This window comes from Centroberyx affinis, unplaced genomic scaffold (assembly GCF_046629955.1).
Source record: "Centroberyx affinis isolate AG114_WGS23_722 - 3 ecotype Tasmania unplaced genomic scaffold, CSIRO-AGI_Caff_v1 ptg004732l_1, whole genome shotgun sequence".
NCBI classification, from domain to species: Eukaryota; Metazoa; Chordata; class Actinopteri; order Beryciformes; family Berycidae; genus Centroberyx; species Centroberyx affinis.
The window spans coordinates 20,558-38,543 of NW_027282289.1; the positions used below are offsets into that span (position 1 = coordinate 20,558).

Consider the following 17,986-nt stretch of genomic DNA (forward strand, 5'->3'; position numbering starts at 1 on the left):
GTGCGCACGTAAAGAAGAAATCGAGGGAACGAATTGTGTCTCGTGCGCACAAATAAACCAAAACGAGGGCTCATTTTAACCAGATTGAGGGAACGAATTGTATCTTGTGTGCACAAAAAAATAAAACGAGAGCTCGAATTGCATATTGTGCACACGTTACAGTAAATCGTGGCCACAACATAAATTATTTTTCTCCCGATGGCCACTCCCAGGCTCCGTAGGGCAAGGACAGAAATAGGGAGAGAGAGAAATAGAGAGACTGGGAGGAGGGACAGATCTTTCCTTCTCCACTCTGTGTTTCATCTGCAATGTTGATTTGCTCTTCTCGTGCCAGTGAAACCAATATTTGACTTCCGTTGAATTGAAAGGAAGTCAAATAGGAAGAGACATGAGAGCTCTTTACACAGCTTAGAGCAGGAAAAACAGAAGCACGATCAGTTTCCATCGATGATCTTTCACTGCCCTTTACACAGCTATTCATCTCCACTGCATAGGAACCTGCAGGAAACCATGCATCTCTCACAACAATAGACAGACACAGTGAGCTGAACAAAAGAGAAATAGTTAAATGGGAATTACACTGAAATCAACTGCTTGGTTGTATTTTGCAGTTTTCGACAAAGAAAATCCCAAGCTTTTCTTGGGAATGAGAGAAAAATTGCCTAAGAATATTGAAAGGCAATGTTATGGTCAGCTATTTTCTTATATAGTATATTTATTTAATATAGGTATGTAAAAAAAATGTATCATAACATTTTCTCACTGAATTAAATCATAACATTGCATTTTTCAAGATCTTGAGATTTATTTATTTTTTTAGTTTTAAAATATAAAACAATAACAGACATTTTTAGAGAATATCAACTTTTAACCTAAAAGTCAGCTAATTTTTCCAGTTGAATTTTAATGTGCATTGTCCATGCTCCATCTCACAAATGTAGACAGTGGATCAAATCAGGTGGTTTTCCTCTCCAAAGGGATTGAAAAGGATTAGCAGAGATTTTTTTTTTTACCAGGTCTTCTCCGCTATATGATCAAAACATACCCAGTGGAACTCATTAGGACTCTGAGATGGCGAGTTTATATCATCTCTGACCATCACAGGGGCTTGCAACAGCCGCAATTGGCTGTCTATTAAAAGTTCTGGGTCTCAAATGTACTCTGTGGTTATTCTGGGTAAATAATAAGAGCACAAAAATGCATGAACAACCCCCACACACCATGCGGTCGTCACAGTTGGAGCTTTTTAAGGGGGGAACTGTATATGTGATATTTTACTTCAGCCGGCTCACTCTGAAGAAAATCCATAATTCATCGACTTTGTGATCATTTTGGTAATTCTTTGAAACATTTAAGCAGCCCTCACATTAATTATTAACTTGTTGGAGGCATTTGTATTCACAAGAGCAGCGGAGAGTCTTTTAGTCCATTGGGAGATCACAGGATATTTTTTATGCCATAGAAATATATATTTGAGTGAGAAATTGTTGCAGTTATGTAAGAGCGTTGCTGCTGTCAGACAATATAATAGCACCCTGGAGCCCTACAGCTCTATTTGGACCTATTTTGCCAAACTAGGTTTTTGTCTCCCTTTACTCTCTTGACTGGATTTAATGAGGCAAACAACTAGTACTTCAAAGCTAAGAGTCAAAATAGGCTTTTATTTTCCTTTATTCTCTCGACTGGATTCATGTGGCAAGGAACTAGTACTTCAAGACAGCTTTACTGATTTTACTAAAACTGCCTCTACTCTAAATGCACTGAAGCACTATCTAAGATGTATATTTAATCCATGCCTGGGACATCTTCCAAATTCTTAATTTGAAGGCTCAAGTAATGGAAAACCGCAGCAATACTTTACAATGGCCTTATTCCAGTGTAACTTGTGTATTAACCTATGGAAAAGTACTTGATGAAAATCTCCCTCATACATAATATACTTACAATATGGTAACAATACTGTTTTAATGAAGCCATTCGAATGTAAGTACATTATGGAATATACTGGAATAAGGCCATTGTAAAGTATAACCAAAACCACTCTCAAGACCAGGTACAGTTCTTGGTTGACATCCTTGATAATAACAAATTGCATTGCAGTTTATAAAACTCGAATGATTAACAATTTTTCAGTGGTTGATAGATGAAAATACAGTGTTTATTTCCCTTGGAAAATTGCATGCAGCCCTAAATTGATATGCAGCTGGGTGCAAAGCTGATTTCACCAATCATTGTTCCGTGTCGTGGCCGCTGAGTCATTGTTAGGTCTTGATTGGGCCTCTGACTGGTCTTGATTACAGTGAATACTGCACAGTCATTGTTTAGCCTGAAAAGAGAGGCTTTATCCCTCTCAATATTAAGCGGAGGCAAATTGACTCGCTTGCTGCGTAATGAGAGTTTAATCTCTGCTGAATGGCTGCCATGTGTACGTCAGTGTATTACCAAGAAATGCCTTCTCATTTTCATGGAGGTGAAACTGGACTGTAAAAGACAGTGTATGTTCTCATTGAATTACCTGTTTCTTATTTTCTTTTCAAATCAGTTATGGCTAATACAATAAGACTGTTGTACTACTGCTCTGTTTTGTACTAAGTAAAACATTCCAATTGACTCAGAAACCTGGACCTGTATTGTCAAAGAAAGCGTTGTTTGTTCCTGCAGTATTTACACCCACTGGTGCAGCATGAGGTCACCATTAAAGACTCCAGGAAGTAAACGTAATTGGAGTTCATTTCATGCAGACTTTAATCCCATAGTGTTACCATGTTCTTACACCTTGCCTTAGGTTTATAAAAGATGGTGCTTTCAAACTAACTGAAAGTAGGCTCCTGAACTTGATACATTCATGTACAGCAGTGGTTCTCAACCATGTGCCATCAAAGCCCAACAGTCTGCAACTTTTCATTCCAACCAATCAGTACACCAGCTGATTTCACTGATCTACAGATCTTCTGCCAGAGAGATGGGAACTAATCACATGTGAGCATTATACAATTATACAATGCCTTTGGTCCAGCTATAGCCCAGTGCTACACCTGGCAATGTAAAATCAGATCCAAATCCTAAACAAAAGTCAACATTAGCTGTTAGAAATGCCTCAAGCCATTTGTCTTTGTTAGCTAGCTAAAGGTCACGTTTTAGCTAGCTCTTCATCTTCAGTGAAATAAAGTCAGTACACATTTGTAGGAGGAAAATGTCATTTTCATTGTCATTTTCAAGGCAATATTATACAACCATAGACTATGTTTCTCTGATTCAACAGCGCTAAACTGCAGTATAGACTACAGTTCACGATTAGAAACATTATTCTAATTCTGGTGCCCAGATCTGTTGAACAGAATGCTTGGATGAAGTACATTAACTTTTTATGAATCAACTGCATTTAATTTCAGTCCTGTGTTCTGCTTCATGGTCCATGGGTGTCACATCAGGAAATTAAACTGCCCCTATATTATAGATACACAAGCAAGTGCATACCCACAGATATGATGATGAGGTGTGTGTGTGTGTGTATGTACGCTTATGGGTGGCATGCACGCATATGTGTGTCATGATGAGAGGGCTTAATGTAGCGGAACATCTTTCCTGACAGCTTTGGTCCATCTGGGTGTCACACACACACACACACACACACACACACACACACACACACACACACACACACACACACACATACTGTATATCACCCTTGCTGTGGATGATGCATGCTGTGGGTGTCCCTGTCCCCTTCAGTCCTCATTCAGAGAATCTGAGGGAGAAATAAAAGAGAGAGTAGTGGGAAGGAGAGAGAAATCACAGGAGGGATGTGAGGTGAGGTAGTGGGAAGGAGAGAGATGGAGATAGAGAGAGAGAGAGAGAGAGAGAGAGAGAGGAGGAGCCACCATCGACTGCAGCAGAAAAATGGGAGAGCACAGGAAAGGGGGAGGGCAGCGTGGTGATGAGAGACAGTGAGGGAGCTGGAGAGAGAGAGAGAGAGAAATTGATGGAGAGAGAGAGAAGGGGAGGGAGGAGGCATCTGCTCACTGCGGAGGCTTTCATTGATAAAGTATCGCCGGTGTGAGCCATAGGGCTGCAGCTGGACATATCACACACACTATCACGCACACTTCCCGGAGTGTTTGTACACAGGCTGACACCACAGCATTCTCCCACACACAGGTAGAGTGTACTCTAAACAACAGCAACATTACCAACACACACACACACACACACACACACACACACACACACACACAAACACACAGTGGCATGCTCTTGCCGGACTCGACAACAACATTGCCACGCACAGGCTGTGAGCATCATCAGACTCTCTCCTCCTCTCTCCTCCTCCTCTCTCTCTCTGTCTTTGGGAATGTGAGCACAGTCGGAGCAGCGCTGCCAGTTCGGTACACACGGCAGCAGGGAAGGGACACCTGTAACTGAAGAGCCAGACCGAAGAGTCAACGCTGCTGCTGAGCCGGGACCAGTTGCCGGGAGGATCTGCTCTGTATACTCGGATAAAAAAAAACACAAGAAAAGAGACGGGCCGGTGGAGCTGCGACGGGATCAGCGGAACCAGCCCAGCACACCAGCATAAAGGTATGGCAGGACACAGGCATGTACTGTACACACACACATTCATACAGACACAACAACACACAGGGAGAGTATGCAAATACAGCCATACATCCATATATACTTTACATCTCTGTGCATGATGTATAAGGTTCTATCGTATCGTATTGTATCGTATCATATCGTATCGTACATTATGCCCACAAAAACATACACACACAAATGCACTGGGGATGTAAATGCATCCATCCGTAAACACAGATAAACTTCTACTAATGTGGTTCTGCTTCCCCGTAAATAAGCAGGAGGATGCACACACACACGCACGCACGCACACACACACACACACACACACACACACACACACACCCTGACACTCATAGATGCTCTCCGAGTGCTGAATGACAACTGAGTGTTATGATGTAAACAGAGCTGTCTTCTGTGCTGTCTCCTTCCTAATGACTCCACACAGCAACAGGAGCAGGTAGCCTCCTCTCTCTCTCTCTCTCTTTCTCTCTCTCGCTCTGCCGCCCTATCTTTATCTTTATCCTGACACCTCACTGTTCCAGTGATCTCATTCCCTCAGTCCCTTCAATCTCTCCCCCCTCTGTCACTTTGTTGCGCCGTCTCTGCATCGTATTTTGGTCCATCTGCCTCCTCCACCTCCTCTCTCTCCATCTCATCCTCGCATCACTTTTTTTTTTTACCACCTCTCTGCTCTCTCTCTCTCTCTCTCTTTGTCTCTATTTTCTGTCCCGCACTCGTCCCGGCAATAGCTACAACCTTCTCTTCATGCCTTAGACTGTTCATCTCTCTCTCCCTCTCTCTCTCTCCCTCTCTGTCAGTCTGTCCGTCATCCTGGGCTCTACAGAGGCAAGCGGAGTGCCGGTGTCGGCCATGAAGCTGGTGAATGGGGGAGGAGGAGGAGGTGGTGGAGGAGGTGGGGGAGGAGGAGGAGGAGAGAAGACTGCCTTTTCCTTTAAGAAGTGTTCTGCCTTCCAGTTTGTCAAGAGGAAGGTGAGTTTGGCTTGTACACACACACACGCACACACACACACACACACACACACAATGGCTGAGGGAGAGGAGGTGTCACAGCAGAGTGTTCTCTCTCTCTTTCTGTGTGTGTGTGCACTCCAGAGATGATGTCATTGTGGGAGCTAAGCCTCGGTAATCAGGCGCAAGATTCGGCTCCCTGCGAATCTGTGTTTACTGTGTGTGTTTCCCTGTGCCTGAGCGTGTGTGTCTGCCTGTGTGTGTGTGTGTGTGTGTGTGTGAAACAACGAGAGCATCCGAAACACTGTTGCTTTACCGATGTTGTGAAAAAAATCGTGACATCATTTAGCTGACTAGGTGCTATAGTTTGGGAGCTACTCAGCATATCCTGTGTTTGCTGCAGTGCTTTCACAAGGTTCATTTCCTGCGTAACGTTAATGGTTTGCATTAAACGCTTTCCTTGGTTGGTGCGTTTGTGTAATGAATGTGTTTGCTGACTTTTTCAAAAGAAGCTACAACGCAGGATTTAATCGACCGTCTGTATTCTGGGGACGTTCTCATATGCTGCTGAAGAGTCTGATGCGTTTTGTGCACAGTAACACAAGACTTGTTTTGCTCCAGTGTTTACAAAAATGACATATGTAAACAAACATTCTACAGACTCAAAATCCATTTAAAATTCATATTTGGCTGCCAATCCCTGTAGCAAATACTCAGACAATAAGTTTTAGAGTAAATAAATACATTAAATCCAATAAATCATTAGGTAAACAAAGAGAGCAGTGGAGAAGTATTTCAAAAGGGGGATGGAGGATGGAGTATGGTGTGGCATACTCGCTGGATAAGTAAACACCCTAATCTATTTATGTTAAATTGTCTAATGTAACTACATTATCAGTAGTCTATGGTTAGTATTCTACTGTAATCGAGGCATGACTGCAAAATTAGTCAGCATTATCAGGGGTTGGCTGGTCATAAGCTATACGCTGTCATTAGAGTTTGTTAAACATATTCAACTTGTTGAACTTTTCAACCTGACAGCTACTTTCTTAAATCTGAATAAATTGCAGGAGAGTTACACGAGATCAAACGAAAAAACCAAGCAAGAAGACTGCAGGGCATGACAGGAAGGAAATGACATTAACATTACCTCTAGCTTGTGGAGGAGAAGGGAGTTGATGCGTTCACTTAATTATCACTGTGTTGCAATGGGAATACTGCCAGCACATCCTTTTTTTTCCACTGCACAAACAAGTCTCCTAATAAAATAAGGGTTTATTACATAGGTTATTGTGTTCATTTTAATGTGTTTTCAGGCTTGGGACATGGATTAAATGATAGAAGAACCAGGATAAGAACAAACTGGCAACAATCCTGATTCAGTGATGATATATTTGCAGTATTTATGTGATGATATATTTCTTGGCCTTAGGTTGCTGGGTAGTTTTATGTACAGTACCTTCACCAGCTACCATTGGTTGTGTTCTTGCTTGTAGTACAATTGTAGAATTATAGTAGAAGTGTTTGTAATCCTGTGTGTTGGTCTCAGATGGCGTATGGTGTGGATCACTGATGACTCGGCTGGTGAATATGGACAGATTGTGTTGTGCTCACACCCACACACCCATACACTGACGCACACACACAGACACCCACACACACACACACACATTCTGCTACATTCAGTCTCCCATGGGATTTTTCACCAATGAAGTGAATATTAATCAGTGATTAACAGGATGAGGACCCAAGGCACATGTGCATTTGTTGGCTGTTTGTTTATGCATGCCAACAATAGGCATCTATGTATCTATGTATCTATCTATCTATCTGTGCTCTGTATTCATCTTAACTTTAGCTGTTTTTGTCTTTCTTTCACAAATGGCAAAGAGGGTATCTGTATAAATCTTGCTTTCCTCCCAGGCTCCACCCTGGTGAGAAGGAAGGCACGGAGACGAGAAGCATCCAGATGCATCAGCGTACAAATCCCAAATCAGAATTAATGTCTGCTGTTGTTCAGGGTTCATTTCTCTCTCTATTTGTGTCTAAATGAGTCTAATCTCATAAGTGGAGCAGGGTGAGTGGAGGCAGAGCCCTGTATCATGTGGATGACTAAGGGAAGAGCTAGGAGGAAATAAGAAATCAATGCCTATGTGTGTGTGTGTGTGTGTATGTCTATGTGTGTGTGGGTGTGTGTGTCCCTGTGTTTCTGCCTGTGATTTGGTGGTAGAAAATGATGATGGTGTCCTAAGCTAATGACACAGGCAAATTTTGAGGAGAAAATTTGGGGTAAAATTCGCCGGCAATGATTATGAGCAACTAGGCAATGGGCAAAGAGGGCAATGGGTAATAGTAACTGACAAATTTGACAGTTGGAGTGAAAATGGATGAAATAACAGATTCTGCTGCCATCAGTGTCATCTTGGCCTCCTCTTATCTACTGAAAATGTAATGATTTAAGATAAGATAAGATAGCACTTTACTGATCCCCTTGGGGAAATTCAGGAATCTTTTTTAATCAGTTTATCAAGGTTATCTTCTGAAATTCCATAGCATGTGTATAGGCTTATGTACGGGTCTGCTCTGTTTACAAAAAATAATAATCTATTCTACTGGCATCCAACAGCTAGCTAGTTTGGGCTGAGGACAGATCACCAGACCAATTCTCCTGTCTCTGATTGGTTGATGTTGAAACCTTGCCAGCAGATTTCAAACTGATACAGTGTGTTCAGTGATAAAATATTTCCACCCAAATTTGCCCTAGAAATTTGCCTATCATCACCTTTAGAGTGAAAGACACGGCAACAGTAAACATGTTGTTTTCCAGAAATGATGCAGTTCCCCTCACGGCCAATCAATAACCAACATGTCACCTTGTTTTGACCTGTCATTTGGCCAATCAGTTACATTTTGAAATGCAGTGGTCAGATGCAAGCAGTGTTTGAGAGATCACATGTTACAAACGGACAAACAAATGAACAGAAGGAGACCGACCATTCGATTTCACAGTGCGGGACAAAAAGGAAAACATTATTTTTGCCGCTGCTGTCTGCACCTTGTGTTTGTGCCTCTTTGTTTTGAGCCTGAGGCGTATACGTGTTAAGCTCTCCACAATTGGATGGATAAATAGCAGACTCAACAGTATGACATGTTAAACACCATTAGGTATGACAGCACGGTATTTGATCCATGCGATAATGCCAAAGCATTTCTCACAATGCTTTAAGTGTGATGACAAATCTGCCATCTGTGCAAAAAGTCATCTATTTGGATGATGTAACGTCAATAATGTTAAAGTGAAGATCCGTCATACATGTATACTGGGTTCACATCCCAAGTAAAGAGGTTTGTGAGGCAATATTCTCATTATTTAGGCAAATTTCTACACTCTTACAGAGGATGTCATTTTTAACACTTCTGTGTTACTTTTCAACACGACATATGTAATGACAATACATTTTAACTCAACATGCTGTTTTTGACATATCTCTAACATATCTTGTGTTGAAAAGTTACATTGTTTTGTCCCAAAGAAGACACACAGATGTGTTAAAAACGACACATCCTTTGTAAGAGTGTAGATTCTTCCAAAATCACCAGGAGCATGTTTAAAATATCCCTTGCATGCATCCTAGGTGTGTCATCAGACTTCTGCACTCGTCCCGCAGTGGCTGGTTTGTTTTGTGTCGTCCTAGTCGAGTGTTTTTCCAAGTCTGTTTTCCTTTAGCCCCGACATGCCTTGACACGCTGTCTGGCTGCCCCACGACTTAGTCATTCAATCTGGCCTTGTGAGCGCATGTGTGTGTGTGTGTCACAGCTGTCTGGATGCTGTGGCGCGCTCGGTCACTTAGGCTACAGTCGTGTGGTGTGTGTTTGCTAAACGATTGACTCACACGGAGGATGAGATTACACACGGCTTCTCACGAAATTCAGCTCTCTCTCTCTGCCCATCTCCTCTCCTTCTGCATTTTGCTTCTGTTCCCCATGTGTCCCTCGTTTCCTCGTTTCTCTTTCAATTCCCTCTGCACTTTCACCACCTCTTCTGCTCCCATGTTTCTCTCCCCCCCCACCCACCCACCCAAAAACACACACAGCAGGCGTTACCGTTAGAGACAGCGTGCTTTTCTGGGAACTCTTAGTCATTGGAGGAGAGATGTTTGTGTATGTATGTGTGTGTGTGTGTGTGTGTGAGTGTGTGAGTGTACTACCTCATCATTCAACCCATTTTCTCAGTCATCATTGTTGCAACCTTATGGCTGCATAATGAGTGCATCTGTCAGTGGCAGGGATGTGGAGCAGTCTTAATTTTCTCTAATTCATCATACATTATGGATTTACCTCCTCCTCTGCAGGCCAGCTTTCCTTAAGTTTGCCGTGTGTTGTTGACATCACAGCAAGTCAGTCTGGCTTTATACCTGTCACATAATCAAAACAAAAATTAAATGCTGTAGAAATATTAAGGTCAAAATACCCATACTGAAGAAACTCCTAGAAATGTATTCGATGTTTTCTTTTTTGCTTTCATACTTCAAAGCCGATCTTTGTCGAGAATGAGGTCATCAACATCGTGCCTCGTGTCATCAACACAAGACAGGTCTTTGAGTGTGTGTGGGTGAGCGTGCATGTATGTGTGTGTGTGTGTTCCCTGTCTGATCTACTATATTTTCAGTGTGTGGCATTCTGGTAACAGAGCGAAGAGGCAGTTCCTTCCTCTTTGAAGTGCATCCGTGTATGCGTGTGTGTGTGTGTGTGTGTGTGTGCGAGTGTGCCCCACGGGAATTGACATGTAATCAGGGATAGCATGAGAAGCAGAAAGTGAAAAATCCTGAAAAATCCTGTCTTTCTGATCAAAGGTTGCGGCTAGCGGGGATGACAGTGTTTGTACATGTGTGTGCGTGTGTGTGTGTGTGTGTGTGTGTGTGTGTGTGTGTGTGGTACACCTGTGTGAGCACTTACAAAACAGATGCGAATGAACACAAGGGGAATATATGAGACAGGGAGAGAGAGAAACAAAGCAAAAGCGAGATTAAACGTGTGACGTCAGAGGGAAGCGAACTTGACATTTCTCTCTGAAGAATCCCTCTGGGTTCATTTCTCTGTGTGACATCATCATTGCGCATCTCTGTCCCGCCCAGGTGCGGAGGTGGATGCGGAACCCCAAGGTGAGCGTGGAGAAGGCCCAGGGGAAAGGCCTCCTCTACCCGTGCCCCAAATGCCCGCTGGCCGACGACCTGTGGTACACCCACTTCCCCTCGCCGTACGGCTGCTGCCACTACGCCAGCCCGCCGGGCGGCCAGTACTACCACCAGGAGCCGCCCTCGCCGCGGCCCGCCAGCGAGCCGCATGGCGCCCAGGAGAAGAGCAAGGGCTGCAAGGTAACAATGGAAGGACAAAGAGTGTGTGTGTGTGTGTGTGTGTGTCTCCGCTCATCCGTTATGCTGTCAGTCTCTACAGCTGTGCGGGCTATATTTTAATCATTTTTTTTCATCTTTTTTTTGTATGAGGGTGTGTATGTGCATGTGTGTGTGTGTGTGAGCACATTTGTCCCTTATGTAAGTCCTGCCCTCTAACACACATTCAACTGCCCACGCCCCAGTGAGTATCCATTGTCACCTCTGTCGTGGGCAGCGGGCGATGTGTTCAAATAACAAGGTCAACAATTGCCGTTTTCCCCCTGAAGTCTTCAGTGAACGAGGAGATCGTGTGGCTTTTACTTTGTCATTTGTGCCACACAGAGGGAGATGCCACCCTCGCTCATGTGCCACCCTCCCACCACAAGCCAACCTCCCCCCCCCGCCTGTAGGTGGTACTGTATCCACCGACACAGCACAACAACATCGACTCAGTTCACACACCTCCCCCTGTTCGCCCATTAGCGCTTACCGAAACAAGTCAGAGAAGCAAAGCAGGTACTAACGGGACTCCAGACATTGTTGCCGCTTTGTCTTTGTTCTCCCTTTAAGCTGAACCACGAGCGTCGTTATGTAACATAAACACTAGGGCGACTGGAGCCGAGGCATTTTCTCACCGAGGGCTGTCATTTCTGAAATGAGAGCAGAGGCAGTTGTTCAGCGAAGCAGGCGAATTTAAACTTGTTTCGACATGTGAAAAAAAAAAAAAAAAAAACCAACACAAATGCATGGAAGGGAATGCAAAAACACCATTGGGAAGGCTGCAACTATACAAATGCCCCCTGCGCACAAGCCCAGATACACATGGGTAAACACACACACACACACACACACACACACACACACACACACACACACACACACACCAGTCCATTATTGGTAATGTTGCTGCAGGTGTCCGGGTGTCCTTGGTTATGTAACTGCAGTTATAATAACAATCCCCCTCCTTATCAATCATCGTACCCATCAATCGGTTCCCCGCCTCAGTGTGTGTGTGCGTGTGTGTGTATGTCACCAGTCCCTGCAGGGGGAGGGGAGAGAATGAGTCATCACTGCCCCAGCAAGACAAAGCCACACTGTATGTGTTTGCGTGTGCGTGCGCGTATGTGTGTGTGTGTGCGTATGTGTGTGTGCGTGTGTGTGCGCGTGGGGGTGCACAGAAGTGTTTCTGCGTGTATCTTTTGTGTGCGTGTGCGTGTGTGTGTGTGGTGAGAGAGGAGGGGAAAGAGAGAGAGAATATCAAATAGGACTGTATTGTTGTCCATCACCCCATTCTCTCTACCTCACTCCTCTTGTTTTCCATTCATTTTCCTCTGCCTTTCTTTTCTGTCTCACTCCATCTCTCCATCAATTCCACCTCTTGCCCCTACAACCAATAGATCTGTCACTTATGTCTCAGTGGGGACAACCTGTTTGTGTGCGTGTGTGTGTGTGTGTGTGTGTGTGAAGGATTAATGGATGTTGTGGGAAGGTGGGAGCAGGCTGGGGGGTTAAAGAGGAGGGGGCACAATGGTGAGTCATAGCCAATTTTCCCTGCAGATTCTTAGAGTGGCAGTGTGTGTGTGTGTGTGTGTGTGTGTCTGTGTAGAACAGTCAATACAAAGCCAATGTGGTGTTAAACTGTGTTGAACAGGGTTGACCTAGCTGGGCAGCTCATTTCTGGTATGTGGTTTTCTGATCCAAGACACAAATAAATGATTGACCACATTTAAACTGGAAACTTACAGCAAAGAGGTTAGACGTTGCTCAGTGCAGCTGAGTCAAGACCGAAAGGAATTCTTCCTGTGTTTGATGTAGAGCGGTATTGCTGTGCTTGACTTAGTTTGATATGGACTAAATAAACAGCAGGTCAGTGACACCAGCCAACCGCTCCATGACAAAATACAGTCCATGGACATCATGTTCTGTACTGTACTCTACATATCTCTAAACACACTGTCCAAACACTAGACTACTTCATAATTCAGGCTCTCAAAGTTGAGCTTGCCAAACACTCACAGAGCCGGACTCTTGTTTGAAAAAAAATCACTTAAACATTTCCCTTGGACGCTCAGCACAGTTTTGTCTGCTCTTGAAAAAGGTTACCCACTGCTTGGCTTAAATGCAAATGAGCAAACATCACCATGTAATTCTGTCAGCCCATCAAAGTGAGCCGTATCAGACATTGTCTAACAAGTGGCTAAAAATGGACTTAAGGAATTGGGGTGAGAACGCTGAGAGGCGGCTGTCACATTCAGAGGGGCTGGAGTTGATTAGGAGACCAGACGGTGACAGACAGTGTCAGACTATTGTTACGGTGCTAGACAGAAGAAAAATATATATATAACAGGGATTTTTGGCATGGTCTATAATGTTGCCGTTAGTTCTTTGCTTTGCATATTTGCATATTTGAAAATTGACATAGTCTGACTATTTCCCCCTTAAGTGTCATGTGTTTTTGCATACTGTATGCTCAACTTAGTTCATTTTCCCTTCCTGCCTGTAGCTTTCAACTCTACCCTTTGCATTACACTTACTGCGAGCAAAGCCTTTTGAAATTGTTAATCTGTATTCGGCAATAAAAAAAAAAGCCGTTATCGACTTGCCGTTATTTATTTCCACTCATGGAAAAAAAAAAACCCTGTGCCAGTTTCACGCTGTAACCCCTGGGAGGAATGTGCTGTGCTTATAGTGCTGTACATTAGGAATAACTTATGAGTTACTCCGAAAGCAGAATTAATATAGAGACCATTACATAACCCGGTGCTCTTAAATACTTCAGTGGTGCTCCCCTTCCAAAACAAGCTTCCCTGCTACTGTGACAGAAGCCACTTTTTATCAGCTGACAAACCAATTAAGGTGACAGCTTGACCTCTTGCAAATCCGCCTCGACCTCCCCTATAAAAACCCACAACGCATCTTTTTTTTTTTTTTAATTACAAAGCATCAGCACTATGGAAAGATGTGGTTAGCTTAGCCTTGACCCGGTGCTTTGCATAGCCTTCACCCCTTCTACTTTGAATGGTTCAGTGAGAGCCAAGGCTAAATATAGATAGAGGTTTATGGCGGTGATCTGGCGATATTATGAGATCAATGTAATAGATTTATGACACTTTGGCATTTTTCCACAGGCTGATGGCAGTGGAGAAAGCAAAGGAGGAGAGGTTTACTGTAAGCAAGAAGAAAAAAAAAAACAGAAAAAAAAACAGTTAGAATGGATAAAGAGAAACAAAACAGGCATGAAGGGAAAGGGGTGATGGGTGGGAGAAAAAGATAAGATATAGAGAGGAGGCGAGAGAGAAGTAAAAATAGAGAAAGCATGAGAAAGAGAGAGCGAGAGAGAGAGAGAGATATGAGTACAGCTGAGACGACAGTTTTGTGAAAAGACAGCGGGTGAGGTCAGAGCATCACAGTCTGCCAGCCTGGCCTCACTGCCGGAGCATGACCAGAAATCAAAAGCATATAAATCCTCCTCATAAGGACATCCTGTACTGTACTGTACCACACACACACACACACACACACACAGACCAAATGCAAACGCAGCCTTTCAACTAATCTCTAACATCAATCGTGTACTTGATGGAGACTTAATCGAAAATGAAAAGAACGCAAACTTCTGCTGACTGTTGGCTGTCCTGCCATGTTATCTGTTCTGTTGTACAATTTCACTACTCTGCTAGAACCTTGTAGGAACTTCTCTCCTAGTCAGATACAAGAGAAACACACTATAGCATTACTATTAGTACAAACAGCAACAATAATAACCATAAAACACACTCATACCCCAAAATAAGGTCATAGGCATTATCTAAAATGAGTATCTGCATTATTTTAAGTGACATTTCCTCATGGCCTATTCTGGGCATGGATCAGGTGATAATTTATTTTTTATTTTTTTGCGTCAGTGTAATCGTTTAAACACCAACTCCATAACCAGGATGGCCTGACCTGCTGCGTTCCCGTTCGTGTTTACTGTCCAAAACCCACTCATGCAGGAGAGAGGGCAGAAGAGAGGGGAGCAAGAGGAGGGAGGGAGGAAGGAAGGAAGGAAAGGAAGGAAGGAAGGAAAGGAAGGAAGGAAGGAAGGAAGAGTAAAGGGAGGAGAGAGTGAAGAGGAGAGGAGAGCAGCCAAGCGTGTCCGAGACAAGCGGTGATTTTTATCTCCTCCCAAAGCTGAGCATGCAGCCTGTGAGACATGGCTCAATATCGATTAAAATCTTTAGTTGAGAGGAGTGGGACATGGTGCAGGGCCAAACCTGCATAGACATTTCTACGTTGAGGAATTTGGTTTCATGCAGCAGCAGCTTATAGCCTCATTTGTCGGCATGGTTAATCCTACCTGTCAGCTTGTTCATGTTTTAGGCAGGACAAAAACATGAATATACCTGTTTTCCTATTGTCAAACTGTCAAAAACGCCCTGCTCAAATTATTAATCGTTCATTGATGCTTTCACAGCCAGTGCTTTTTATTTTAGCAGTGCTTTTATGGGCGTTCACAGTGACATTTTGGACTTTGGTTGGAATTAGAGAACCCCCGATTCCTTGATAACAAAGCCTTCATCTCTGCTCCTTGCTTTTTAGCTGGACCCGCCGCTTCGTTCCTCACAGAGAGAGAGAAAGAGAGTGACGGACTATGACAAATCCACCTCTCTTGTTCTCCTTCACCAGTGACAAGTGCCCCGCAGGCTCAGATCTGCTCCGCGAATGCTAATGCATCTTGTCTGAGTCGGTGAATGAGAACGAAAGGAGGCACTGATGGCGGGTTGAATTAATTCAAAGATTCCTGTCAAGTCAGGTTGTGAATCATTCACTAGTGCAAATACAATTTAGGTGTTTAATCAGATGACAAGTCAGGGAGATGTTTGAAAATTCAATTCAGGCTAATGTGCGCTGGGAGTAATACATAATAATACATTAACCTCAGGCTTATATACTAGGTGGTGTTGTCCTTTTCTTCTTTCAAAGTGCAGATTTCCCACTTTTAAATATGTTTGTGGTGTGTTGCTTATGTGTATGCATGTGTGTGTGAGTGTATAAAGATTTCTCTGTAATGTGAGAATACTTTTTGGCACTGAGCTTTGCACTTTGGACTTAGTTCTTGACGTTGTCTTATCTGTGAAGTAGTCACACATTCGGAGAAGCTGATCTCAGACTGTTCACTTGGAGCTAATGGTTAATGACTTGTGTGACATAATTAAACGTCTTACCAGTTGACCTTTTACTGGCACTCCACTGGTGTTCTCAAGACAAGGACTTGAACTATGGACTCAGGTCACTCCCCACACAGCTGTTTAAATTTGAACTGTCTGCACTGGACTGAAAACTCTGATTTGCTGTTGATTTACCTAAATCAACTGTACTGTGGATCTACTGTATGTCAGGCTCATTGTCGGTAGGGCTGGGTATCGGTACTCGATACCTTTAAGGTATCGACCGAAATAACCCAGTACCAAGTAGTATCGAAACTTCTCCAGTCAAACGATACCTGCATTCAATACTTTTTGGACTCAGATCTAGAAAAAAATTACTATTTGTATGGTTTTGCTCGCAGCCAATCACCGCAAGCGTTCTTCGATTTAATGCAATGTGTGATTGGCCCGCTACCGCAGCAGCTACAACCCATACAGTCTGTGGTGGTGAAGTTGAGCGCGGTGTATGTGAGTTGGCAGTTCAGCGTGCCGAGATGCCACCAAAACGTTAAAAAAAAGGTATCGAATTAAGTAATCTATTGGTATCGGTATCACTTTAAGGGTACTGGTATTGGTATCGTAATTGTTTAAACGATACCCAGCCCTAATTGTCGGTCATAATCAATTGTCCTATTGGTTTATGAACCAATATGTCTTGGTTCTTAATCTCTTAATTTGCAACATTTTAATTGCATTGTGATATCCCACTGGCCTTTACAAGGAAGACCACTGGAAATGCTGTTCAGGTTTGCCTGTGAGTATTTTAGCGGCACAAAAACTAAACTAAACTAACTGTGAGACAATTGGGGTCAACAGTCTTTTTGTGCTGTTCCAGATGTTAAGATGTGTGTTCCTGGTCCTCCAGTGTATTCCACAGCTTCACCAAACACTGCCTGCTGAGACAGATTGCATATAGTGAGGGTTAATTGGGTGCAGGTGAACCTTGTTGCCCCAATGCCTCCTCCGCCTCCTGACCGACGTTTGATCCCGTCCCCGCTTGCCAGACAGTGGAGACAGCTTCTCCAAACAACATGACTTTAGTTCCAGCTTCAGTTACATTTGCAGTGTATCGCCTTACTGTCAAAATGGTGTTAGCTTGTATAGCGAATAAGAGGACCTACCCACAAGGTCCAATTAAATTAGATACAGAGAGTTACATAGAGCGCTCCGGCAGCCAAATCCCCTTTCCAAATTGTTGGCTTGTCTTGCATACCGGGGAGAAATGCCTGTCCCTCCAAACCTCTATTTGCACTCTTTTGAATAGTTCAGCTAATTGAGTGAAGGCTTTCTTTGCTCCTCATTAAAGATCTCACCACAAATTCACAGTCACTCCATATAAAATGCCAAAACTCGGAACCCCCTGAGTCTTTCAAGTTCTGTGCTTAGTAATGAACTGGTGAGGTGCCAGCTTAGGGCTGGTTTACAGCCAGCCGTATCAAGTTGGTCAGCTGCCACCTCCTACTTACCCTCTTGGCATTGTCTGATATAGTCAGTCAGCTGGTCGGGTGTTCTGTTGAAAACCTTGGTGACTTTCTTCCCACATTGAAGTTCTTCTATGGCCTAATGACAATCATGCCCTATATCATTGGGAACTTTGAGATTGGCACCACATTAAAAATCCTTGCCATCATTCCATCTCCCCAATCTCACTGCTGTAAAACATTTTTGATTCATATTTTTTCTCTCCTCTTCAGATTGTTTAACATGTTTAAGGAATGCTTAAATGAATCAAATCTCCCTGGGTCTGTGAAGAAATGCTAATTCAGCTGCCACTGTTTAGCATGCACTTAGCAATGGAAAACCTAATGCTAATCTTTAGCGATTCTTTTGTTGCAAAGCCAAGTGTTCTGGCAG

The 17,986-nt window shown here is 43.4% G+C and overlaps 1 protein-coding gene across 1 annotated transcript in view; it reads left to right on the forward strand.

The window, feature by feature from the left end:
• The first annotated feature begins 5,451 nt into the window (after positions 1–5,451).
• sgk1 (serum/glucocorticoid regulated kinase 1) overlaps positions 5,452–17,986 on the forward strand; it is a 36,780-nt gene continuing 24,245 nt past the window's right edge. The window contains exons 1-2 of the mRNA XM_071544888.1: positions 5,452–5,571; positions 10,686–10,925. Coding sequence (XP_071400989.1) covers positions 5,452–5,571; positions 10,686–10,925 — 360 coding nt within the window. The remainder of the gene's footprint in view (positions 5,572–10,685; positions 10,926–17,986) is intronic.